An 11339-nucleotide genomic window follows, 5' to 3' on the forward strand; every position below is an offset into this window, starting at 1 on the left:
CGAGGAAGACTGTCTCCCATGGGAGTGACCCAATGCTGTAGCAAGGGAAAAGGAGGAAGGAGCAGCAAAGATGTGTGATGAACTGACTGCAGTACATTATAAATATTAAACAAGCTTCTACAAAACAGGACCAGAATAATTTCCTGCTTCTGAGTATAACGTGTATAACTGATGCATTTATGTGTTAAAGCAGATGTGAGGCTACAAACTCTTATCTGTAGATATACAAGTTATTTAAAACCCTGTTTTGAGTAAGTTTTTTCACTCTGCTGGTAACAAACAGACATACAGAAATCACTGTAACCAGACTTAAGCAACTTGCATACCATTGTATTTCAACCTCTGCCTTAAATCAGGGTATGCCATTTACAGTTGTTCTTGAAACCCACAACTGGACAGACAAAAAATATTAAAATAAAACCCCACATATTTTATTTTTAGCTTTAAAGATGCATCTCTAAACAATCAGTAGAAAAAACAAGTAAAAAAAAGTAAACACCAGCATTTTGGAAAACCACACTGAACTAATACAAGATTTAATACAAAGTTTTCATACACTGCTCAAATGCAGTTAAAAAAAAAAAAAAAAAAGGTAGCCTGTCTCCAAGACCCTTCCATTTGAAATTCATTGTTAAGTACCCACAGATTTTAACTATAAATCAAGGATACATTCTTTCTTTTTTCTTCCATTTATGAAGTTGATTGCAACATACTTCAATCGTTTGCAAGTGAAATTCACACAATCTCAGGTACGGAATCGAAGAGAACAATACAATTCCATGACTGAAGTCCTTCCATTTTCACTATAGGCTCTTTATCACGCCAACACTCATCACATATCTTTAGACTGGTCATCCTCCTCAAGTTTTCTGATCTCATTCTTTAAACAGTTGATGGTTTCGCGACTTGCTTTTAATCTTTCTTTAAGCTCAGCAATTTCAAAACTAGTTTTCTTTTTGGCAGCTTCCAGCTTTTCCCTGGTTTTCACTTCAAGATCTGCAACTATAGTGGTGATAAAGAAAAATAAATCTTTTAAGAATCATGAAAAGTTGCAATTATTATTGGTTTTAATTGTAGCAGTAATTTGGATGGTGTTTGTCCTGAAAAAGAATCTATCATTGTTAGCCTTAGAGATTCAATGATTGTAGTCAAAATGGTATCCAAATAAAAACCTGGAACTAAGAAAAATAAAAAGAAATAATTTTGTGGCCTCATTCAGCTCATCAGTTTTGTCGATAGAGTTACACAATTCATTACATCATTTTCCAGTTTTTTAAAGATTACATGGGGGGAAAAAAAACACTTGACATAGTGACAGCAAATAATGGGAGATTGCAGAGAATTACAAGTAGTTTTTAAGTGGGGCCCAGTGACAGCACGTGAGGCCGTGGGCACAAACTGAAACACAGGAGGTTGCCTCAACATCAGGAACCTTATTTTACTGGGAAGTTGACCAAGCGCTGAGGACAGGTTGCCCAGGAAGCTTCAGGAGCCTCCATCCTTGGAGACATTCAAAAGCCATCTGGACACGGTCCTGAGCAACCAGCTGTAGGTGCCCTGCTTGGACAGGGGGTTGGACCAGATGACCTCAAGAGGCCTTTGCACCTCAGCCATTCTGTGGTTCCTTTCCCACGTGCTGTAAAGCACTTCTGCTCTCCCTCTCATTGGAGTTTAATTCCATGCATCTAAAAGATCTAGTAGCGCCATCTTTGCTTGTAAGAATATCTGACATTAGGACACCTCAATCCAGTTTATTGAGATGTCCCAATTTATTATTTTTTTTTTTTAATTTGTTCATGCATAGGTTTATGGACAAAGCTGGTAAAGCTAACAAACCTATGGAGGCCATGGATATCTCTTCACATCCCATATATTATATACTCATGGGCAGTGGCAGAAAAAAAAAAAAATCTTAATTTTTATCTGCTTCAGTAGCACACTTTAAGGAAATATATACAAAAAAACCACTAAAAGTTTCTATCTACTCTCAGGAGAAACATCCAGAAAATTTACATGAGAAAAGTTTAAATCTGAAAAGACTTTTTTACTTTTCAAATTGTTAAGCATTTTCTACATGTTAACCATAACAACACGCAATATAACAAAAATCCACCTCAAGACTGGCTAAACTGTGGTAGACCATACAAGCAGCTCACACGTCCACACACCCAAACAGACACAGAGCAAATTGGAACCCTAACTTTGTAGGGCTTCAGACTCATAACTGCTCTTAGCTCTAGGTATTCACAGTGTAAAAATACCTGACATTTGTTGTCAGGGGAACACGCAGACAAGCCAAGGGCCAGGTGAGCCAGACTATGATGGCACTGTAGTTTGTAACTGACAAGGTAGGATCTGGGCTCAGTAAGTACTCTATCTGCTTTCTGAGAGTAGAAGATAGGAGATGAAATCCACAGGACCAGAAGAGAAATCATCACCAAAGGCATTATATTTTATGAATCAATGTATCTTAATTCCATTTCTTTAATTCCCTTAATATACTGGTTTGTATTTAAAGACAGACTAGATTAAAAGGATGCAAAGAACTGAAGTAGTATGTTATGAAGTGACCTACAGTTAAAAAACTAGACAGAAGGGAAAAAAAGACATAAAGAGCTTTTAGACACTACCCTTTATCCCCAAAGGGTTGCTGCTTTGACTTAAAACAGTACTAACTGTTCAGTATTTCAGTGCTTAAAGTGTAATCTTTGCTTGCAGTTAACATCCTGATGAGCTAAACAGAACTGTACCACAAACACTGTGGCCTCAATTTATTCTGTTTTAACTCATTTCAAGTATGTTAGACTATGTATAGATCATGCCGTCACTCTTCATAATGAGAAATTAATTCCCATTTTTTCAGCAAGCATACAGATCAGAAAATCTTAAAAGTTTTCAAATAATATCTTTGCAAAAGTTGAAGCCAGTTTAATGCAAAAATAATTTTTAGGAGCATCCAAATCCATTGTACTGTTATAGCCCAGAAAAAAAGACTAAAAGCAAAGCTAACTATCGCTTATTTCTAAAATTAAAATATTTTCATTTTCAACTTACACTCAGTCTCATGCTTATAAGCACCTAGTGTTAGTTGACGAGATGTCGTTAACAGCTGCTGCATCATTGCAGTAGGATCTTGAAATATCTGATGAAGGAAAAAAATACACGGTATCACTAACGCTCGTCAAAATAAAGTGAGGATTACATTAAAAATTTCCATACCATTTCGTCATAGAATTCAGAAACCACCGTTTTCTTCCCCAGGATGGCATTGGTATCAGACTGAAAAAGCTTCAGCAAGTGATACAAAGTTACCTATACAAAGACAGAATTTTATTAGCTTGACAACTGCAAGAAAATAATAATCTTCTAGATAGCAACAAGTAGTATTTGTTCTTACTAAACAACTGTATGGATTTAAAAATCTTTTAGGAATGCAAAAATAATATTAAGTTATTCTACTAAAGGCATGACATTTAATCGTTAAAACATGCCAACTACCCAAAGACCTCTTGATACTTTAAAAACGTCTGAACAAGTGGTTTAGGACTGGTATATAAAACCTGCTAAGAACGCCTTCCCTTACGCATTTCCAAACAGCTGACAGTTCAAACCAATTTTCCCACTTGATCGATTGGAAAGTGCTTTCTGTGGCCTCACCATCCCTTCTTGTGAAAGAAAAACACCGGGGGGGGCCTGTGAATAGCTTTTCACTGAAATTTTTCTTGACGGAGTTACTCTTCCATTACTGCACTGGAAATGGCAGGAGCTGGAGAGGAACGGAAGCCCTCTGTCCAGCCCTGAGGAACCGCTGACCACTTGGACCATGACCTGGGAAGAGGACACACAGCCCACGGTTCTTCCCTTCCATGAACAGGCCTGAGAACGGTCACGGAAGAGAGCGATACCATATTGTGGTTGGTACTTCCTGGAAAGGAAGAACGCGACAGGCACTGAAACAGCCTTCCAAAAACAGGAGCAAAGAAAAAACACCAACCAACTTTAGGACAGCTTGGTCAAGCCGTGAACGGAATTAACAGGACAAGTCAGGATGCTACTGAGCACAACAGCGCAGGAAGCCCTTTCTAGTCTGGTATCGATTTTCACATATTCAAGACAGGCATAAATTCAGTTTTCCCTTAATTTGGAAAAACTGGCTAAAGCAAAAGGATTGCTGTAGTTCGCGTGACAGAAGGAACTCAGTCCTTCCAGAAACAAACATCCCCTTCACCTAAAATACAGTAATCAAGTTTCCTACCTGAATCTGGATAAACAAACCTGCAAAATACATCTAAAACACAGGATGCAAAGAAAGAAATTAATTCCAATGTTCTATACAACTAGGGAAGTGTCTTAACCTGGTTTTCCTAGGAAAGAGACTAACGTTAGCATAGTGCCTTTGCTGCGTTTTGACTGATTTTGACCAAATGTGATAAAAAAAAAAAAATTCAAATACCCTAGAACTGGAGCGCTATGTGGAAGAGAAATCCTCAGTATGTGCTCGACCCAGGTAAGGTGCAACATGCGGTCACATATTAGCAAATGTCAGAGAATCCCAGTGCAGAGAAAGGAGCCATGAATGCTAACAGTAAAGCACAGAAGCAGGAAAATGTGGCCAGTCATTTAATACATTTTCTACAAGAGCAGGGTTTATTCCTTCCGTGGCTGACGGGCCTTATTCTGACCAGCAATATCCTACAGCACAGCTTCAGGCTACCATAACTAATTAAGTGTTGTTAAGAGCTCAATGTACTTACAGGTCTTTCATTCGGATCAATGAAAAATATCTTAATGATTATTTCAAATTCACCCCAGCCTGTTTCAGTGATTTCATACGGTGGTTTGGTAACAACTGCAGTGGGGAACACAGGAGCATTAGTAAGGGTGGTAAAGCCTCAGTGCGACTCACCAAGGTCCCAGTTCCAGCAACAAATGCCCCGATGCAAAACCCACCTCTTAAAGGATTACCGTAGCTTTCGTGCAACTTGAATTGAATTTTTTTCACGTAAGCAGACATATCCTGGAACAGAAACGTTACTGCTGATCATTTGCGCAGCGCAGCCCTGCGCACCCCGCCGAGGTGCCCGCGGTTCCGGCGGGGCTGGCTGGGGCGCCACGGGGAAGGGGGACGGGGGACGGGGAACGCCGCGGTCCCACGGGCCCGCCGGGACCCGGTCCCACACGAGGCTCCAGCTTTCCCCGGCCTGGAAAACTCCCTCCGAAGCCGTGAGAGGAACCAGCTCTTCCCGCTCTTTTTACCTCCTGGGCCGCCGCCAGCCCCCGCTCGCCCCGCGGCGCCCCCCGCCCCCGGCGGCGGCGCCCACCTCGTTGCGGTACGGCTTGACGTACACCGTCCACTGGTGCGTGTGTCCGTCCTCCTCCCTCTTCTTCCCGAAGTACCGCGCCACGTTCCCGTACACGATCGGCTTCACAATGGTAACACCCTTAAAAACAAGGACACAGACGAAGCAACCCCGGTAAACAAACCGGCCCGCGAACAAGGAAAACCCCGAGCGACACGTCCGAAGGGCGGCGGCCCTGCACCGGCCCCGCGAAGCGACCGGCGGCCCCCGCACGCCCGGGGCCAGCCCCGGGCCCGTACCTTCACCCTGCCCCCGGAGTCAGGCCCGAACTCTGCCATTCTCTTGAACATATTGCCCCGGAGGAGGCGCCGCCCGCAGCCCCGCCGCCCGCGCTCAGCTCCTGCGCCGCGGCCGCCAGGCCCGGGCCCGGCCCCGCCCCGGGGGCGGCTCCCGCCACCGCCACGCCCCGCGGCTTCCGGCGGCGCGCGGCGCGCTGGCGTCACGGCGGCGGCCCGGCCCGCACCGCCCCGGGCGCTGAGCGGGGCCGCCCCTCGCCGCACTGCAGCGCTTCACCTCCCCCGGCACCGCCGCCCCCCGAGCCACGGCAGGCGCCGAAGGACGGCGCCCGGCCAGCTGCGAGCCGCTGTCCCGCTGCCGGCTGCCGCCCGCCCGCGCCCCGGTCCCCCCGAGCGCAGCTGCGCTTGAAAAAGGACGCAGGGAGCGACATCGCTTCCCCCCGCTCCTTCTCATGCCGCTCCTTGGGTAGCGCTCAGACACCCCCTGGGCTGGCGTGTGTCCCCCGCGGCGCCCCTTGCACCAGCCGCCCCCCGCCCGGGCACGGCCCCGCGGGCCAGACACTGCGAGGGGGGTGCAGCCTGCACCGGGCACGGGACGGGGGACAAGGCGCGGTAGAGCCTGCCCAGGGCACAAAGCGGGGGACAAGGCGGGGTAGAGCCTGCTGACGCTGGAGCCAGCCTGGGCTCCACAGTACTCAATCTGGGGGGTGACTGCTCCAGAAACCCTTGTACATCTCCGGAGCATGCAGGATACCACCGTCTCTGGTAAGACATCATCCTGTTGTCCGCTAGACAAGAACCAAAAGCCAGAGATGTATGGCAATTTCTGGCTGCTTCTCTAATTTCTGAGGTAAGGCAAAGAACTTGCCTCCAGCAACTTCCAGTTACCAGAACGAGCAGAAGCAGGCCAGGAAAGCAGGTCCACAGATGATGCAAAATCAACTAGGCTGCAAGAGAACGCTGTATTTCGTGCATTTATCCTTGCAAGACAAACTTAAAATACTGAATGAGGCTACTAGTGTGACAACAAACTGGTTTCTGCCACCGTTTTATGGTTAATCTGCAACCAAGCTCCTTTTACTCATGGGTAAATAACTGTGTTGTCAGCTGGTCTTCTTGGTCGATAGCTGTTCAGTTGTGCTGTAGTACAGGAAAAGGGGTATCGCACCACAAGGTAACAAGTTATGCTTGATTCAAACTTGGAGGCAAGTAACACCCATAATTTAAAAAAAAAAAAAAAAAAGACATATGAGAAGGAAAGATTCCAGTCATTTGTATTTTGGTTGCTGTCAACCTGACAGGTTTTTTTCAGGTGAACAAGGTATTAATAGTTAACTGGCACCATTTCACCCTGCTTAGGCATGAGCAGCTTTTATCAGCAGCCCTTGTCTTCATCAAAACAAGTGGGCTTAGCGGGACCCATTATTTACATTATATGCAGCTATGCAGGAAAACACAGAATATATGATCAAAATGTTTTCTTGTTCTTGTAGAAAGGCAGACAGCTTCCCATAGCACTCCGAACAGAGGACAGAAGACCCTTAAAACCACGTTAATTACCAGAAGGGGCAGGCCTGAGGAGCATCTGATGTTACTGTTCATTACTGATTCACTTAGTGTGCCTGGCTGGTGGGCTGAATGAAGCCAGAGGCTGATGCTGACATGGTTTTGCTCTGTAAGCCCACCAGCTCTCTCTGAACTGCAGGCGACTTGGGGAGCAATGCCCGTGTGGCTCCTAAGCAGGGTGACAAGTGGGGGCTGTGCTGACCCGAAGGTAACTAATTTCTCCATTTCAGAAGGACGTGAGTCTGAGGGGGTCGCTGCACCCTCAGGTCAGCCCAGCTCTGTCTGTTCCTATGATGGATGGGAGAACTCGGGTCGCTCCTCTGGGGACCTGCAGCCAGACCCTGCCTGCAAACCACTCTCCAGAGCCCCCCCTTCCTGGACACCCAAAGCATGTTGCCAGGGCTCCTGGTGGACAAGACGACAGTGAACACCATGCCGAAGCCCCTCCCAGGAAGCAAGAATTCTCTACCCCGTTCCTTACATGAACTAGATCTCACAGGATAGTACTGCTCAGCTCTGAAGTACTACAGCTCTTCTTGTTAAAACAAAGCAAGTTGGCAAGACTGGCACGTAGGCCAGACTTTTGCAAATGGTCAAGCTCTCACCGTCTTCAAGGAAAAACTAAATTTCCTGAGGTTAGTGTAACTTCTAATTCATAAAGAGCTTCTATGGAAACCTCTTTACTCTAGAAACATTAAGAGGGACAAAAAGGGGAATGCGGTTCCTGCTGTAAAGAAGCCTTTTCCTCCCATGTGCACAAAACTGCCCTGCAGATCTCCCTTCGGAAAGGGGGAAGGGTGGGCTTGAATGTTGTTCTGCTTTGTATTTTAAAGATAGAGGTGTAACCAACCTGTGCTAATCTATTTGCAACAGGAATATGAGAGGGCAGCCCATCACAGCACCACCTGTAGAAACTCAGCTCACCTGAGCAGGGGATATTGCACATGTGCTTGGCCCTCGGGGTCCTGCCACCACTGCACCACCAGCAGCTGTTGGTCTGTAAGATCCACGATTCTGATACAGAAAATAAAGAAAGATTACCGTATAGGGAGTGCACATGATAGGGGGGTGGTCCTTTTATTCTTTAATCCAACCAAACATGAAAAACACATGCAAGATGCCTTAACTTCAAAAGTGTCCTTGGAAAACCCAACGCTGGATTTCTACTCTTGGAAATAAATTCCAGTATGCTGTCTATGTACACTGCTGTCTATAGAGAAGCACAAATCAAGCCCAACATATATTGCCACAAAAACAGGGGAAAACACCACATCCAATCTATGCAGCGATTCTGCCTGTATGTAATCGTACAAAGCAAAGGCTACAGTGCCTGCTCCTGCTTCAGTTGGAACCTCTTCTCTGTGATCACTCTCAAGCTGAAATGCATTTGTGGTTTTTTGACAGGTATCTGACCCGCCTTCTCCCGGACAGAAATGAAGTGCAAGGAAGATTTCACAAAGGGAACTTGCAAAACTGACACAGCATCTGGGCCCTCTCACCACTGTTACTGCCCTAAGGCTAGTGCAGACACCGGGAATGGCCAAAAAAATTACTCTGCTAAAGATAACCTTGTTTCTTTGCTGGCTCCTGCCCGTATGAGCACAGCTGGTGCAGCTGCACACACACCCCCATGGGATGGGGACCGCGTGTGGGCTGTGGCAGGCAGGGTGTGCTCTGCAGCAGTAGCAGCTCCTGTCATGCTTTGAAGCTGTCAATAGCTGTAGCAGGTAGAGCTACTCTCACAGGTGGCCCCGAGGGTGCTTTTGGCCACTGCAGATATACCCAGACTGCTCACCTTGCTCCTGTGGCCAAGCATGCTCCCGTGGCCAAGCATGCTCCCGTGGAGCTTCTCGCTGCACAAATACCTGCTCACTGAGGCAGGAGCACAGGTTTTGGTGAGGGGCCATGCTCAGGGCTTTGCCTTTCCCTTTTTATGACCTACCTGCCCTATTTTGTCTTATTGACTTGCCACTGCATCCACAGCAGGAAAGAGGGATGGGGACAGTGATTCTCCCATGGCCAACACATGGGTTGCTTCCCAGACCCAGGATCAGAGCCTACATGTGTTTCCCTCTGAAGGAAACTGGTTTAACAACAGTCTCTTGCCACTGCCCACTACGCCTTGTCTCCAGATCCCACGGCAGTGCCTCTGCCCAGCCACCTGTCTTGCTTTGCACTCCCACTCCTGCTTGCTCCACAGCTTCACCTCCTGCCCCACTCCAGCAGCACAGCCACCGCAGGCAGATGACCGACAGAGGAAGGAACTGCAGCAAGTAAAAGCAGCGCAGTTAGGAATGGGGAGGTATGATAAGGTGGACTGATTCCAGAAAAGGCTTCCTGATGATCATAGCTCAGTTAGGCTGTGGAAGAGCAGCAGGGAAAAAGATGGTGAAGAGATGAGTTGTAGGAAATACCTGCTGTCTGTGCCAGCAGCGACAGACTAACCCGATGGGATCCTAAACGCTAGCATGCACATGGACCTGCTCACTTTAACAAAGTTTGTTAAATGGAAATTCCCACCCCATGTGCCCCCTGGACTTGCAGAGTCCCAGGCTGCGTCCCTGAAAGTTATTTGGTCCAAGATGCTTCACAGCTGCTGCCAGCTCACACCTCTCACGGACCTTCCCCAGAGCAGCCACAGATAGGATGCAAAATGCAAGGACTAGCCAAGACTCCATGTCCCCAGGGTGGTGCACACAGCCTCTTAACACCAGACTGCAGCCTCTCCTGCGCTTGTCTCTTAACTTTTCTCCCACCCCCTTTTGGCTCCTCAGCTCTGTAGCAACCAGAAACATAGCCTCCTCAGTACACGGGCATTTCCCAGTACCTAAAACATCACTCCAGAATTGTCAAATTTCTTATACAATGTGGAAAGCCATAGGACAGGGTAACACTACCTCAGAAGAATTTTGTTAAAACTCTGTCACGTTACCTACCAAAGAGGGAGTTGGCTATCTAAACTCTGCTACTCACATTTATTAGGAATTTATCATTAAGTCCTGGCCTTACTGCACAAGTTACTGCTCATCACAAATCTATCACCACTAATGACCTCACAAAAATAGCTTTAGGAGATAGAGAAGTTTTAATCGGCATAATTACTAGTTATCCTCTGGGCCTGCTAAGGTAGTTTTTCTAGTCAAGTGCTGAAGTCTGGCAATACATCATTTGTGTATCAGTATGAGCAACCTCATCACGCTTCTCACTGTGTGTTCTCACAGGCACTGGGAGCAATACTGGGTTTATCAGGGATCAGGGTGCAAGGGGACCACGGAGCCAGTCACTAGGTGAGATGGAGCATCATGCAGGAGTGATGGGGGAGGAAGAAGCACATGCAGCCTCCTTAACACCCACGATGAATCAACCCTCATCTAAGATCTCCACGAATGGTGAAGCATGAAAACACGTCTGTGCTAGTCACCAGCACCTACGTACTATTCAGGTTTTGATAGCAGAATATAAGAAGCGGGTTTTACAGCTCATCTGGGGCCCTGAGGTTCACTTTGAACAGGTTTTTTTTCAGTGGGCATAGGGAAGCTGAACCACCACAAGCAGATCTACTTTTTTTATGACATTCAAAGCTGGCTACTTTTGACTAGACTCTGAAATTCACATCTGCTAAATTAATTTCAGAAGGTAAGTGCTGGCAAGAAACAGAATGCCTGCACACAGTCTTACTTGATTTGTTTTTTTAGGGCACCTTTGCCTGGGGAATTGCTGGCACTCTGATAGGTGAGCTGGAGAATTGTCTTTATTATGTTCAGCAACCTCTAAGAGATCAGATCTTCACAGCATCCCAGTTCAAACTGCAACTGTTAGCGAACAGCAGCTTCTACCACCACCCCTAGACTCCCATCTTCCACACTAAGCCCCTTGATGATACTAACTGCACGATGATATCAGCTAGCTTGCTATAATAACTGTAAATTGTACTTTTCCTCTTTCTTGAGGATTAAAGTTGCCTCATAGTCAATCAAGTAGCATGGAAGACCTGGGTTCTTAACTTACCTCCGGCTGAGGGCAATAGGTAACTAGGCAAAGGGACACCTAAACACCACAGCTATCCAGTAAAGGTCCCAATTTCTTCACGATAAATGCAGATAAAACCCTCTTAGACTTCAAACTCAGATTTGTCACTGGCATTATTTTTATCTTTAATAATTATTTTGACTCTAAT

At 46.3% G+C, this 11339-nt stretch overlaps 2 protein-coding genes across 3 annotated transcripts; both read right to left on the bottom strand.

Annotated features, from left to right (window-relative positions):
- Positions 1-409: 409 nt before the first annotated feature.
- Positions 410-5754, bottom strand: YEATS4 (YEATS domain containing 4). Of its 2 annotated transcripts, XM_056341437.1 has the most exons (7): positions 5600-5754; positions 5322-5441; positions 4951-5017; positions 4755-4849; positions 3220-3312; positions 3055-3142; positions 410-1002 (listed from the first exon to the last, which is right to left on the bottom strand). In XM_056341437.1, the coding sequence occupies exons 1-7, from the start codon at positions 5648-5650 to the stop codon at positions 833-835; spliced, it is 684 nt and encodes a 227-aa protein (XP_056197412.1). In that variant the 5' UTR covers positions 5651-5754; the 3' UTR covers positions 410-832. The 2 variants fall into 2 exon arrangements, with proteins under 2 accessions (XP_056197412.1, XP_056197413.1); XM_056341438.1 differs by lacking the exons at positions 5322-5441; positions 5600-5754 and adding an exon at positions 3658-3925 and having other exon boundaries at positions 4951-5004.
- Positions 5755-7544: 1790 nt separating this feature from the next.
- LOC130149769 (uncharacterized) lies at positions 7545-10536 on the bottom strand. The gene is made up of 3 exons (XM_056339754.1): positions 9657-10536; positions 9369-9426; positions 7545-8244 (listed from the first exon to the last, which is right to left on the bottom strand). The coding sequence occupies exons 1-3, from the start codon at positions 9955-9957 to the stop codon at positions 7857-7859; spliced, it is 747 nt and encodes a 248-aa protein (XP_056195729.1). The 5' UTR covers positions 9958-10536; the 3' UTR covers positions 7545-7856.
- Between the last annotated feature and the right edge of the window lie 803 nt (positions 10537-11339).

This window comes from Falco biarmicus, chromosome 5 (assembly GCF_023638135.1).
Source record: "Falco biarmicus isolate bFalBia1 chromosome 5, bFalBia1.pri, whole genome shotgun sequence".
In the NCBI taxonomy this organism is placed as follows: domain Eukaryota; kingdom Metazoa; phylum Chordata; class Aves; order Falconiformes; family Falconidae; genus Falco; species Falco biarmicus.

Coding starts and splice junctions, on each gene's coding strand:
- YEATS4 (XM_056341437.1), bottom strand. CDS start 5,650: ATGTTCAAGAGAATGGCAGAGTTCGGGCCTGACTCCGGGGGCAGGGTG. Junction 4,850..4,950: donor CTACGGTAATCCTTTAAGAG/GTGGGTTTTGCA, acceptor TCCCCACTGCAG/TTGTTACCAAACCACCGTAT. Junction 3,313..4,754: donor TTGATCCGAATGAAAGACCT/GTAAGTACATTG, acceptor GTCTTTGTATAG/GTAACTTTGTATCACTTGCT.
- LOC130149769 (XM_056339754.1), bottom strand. CDS start 9,957: ATGTTTCTGGTTGCTACAGAGCTGAGGAGCCAAAAGGGGGTGGGAGAA. Junction 9,427..9,656: donor ATTTCCATTTAACAAACTTT/GTTAAAGTGAGC, acceptor TACTTGCTGCAG/TTCCTTCCTCTGTCGGTCAT. Junction 8,245..9,368: donor CTGCTGGAGTGGGGCAGGAG/GTGAAGCTGTGG, acceptor GTTGGATTAAAG/AATAAAAGGACCACCCCCCT.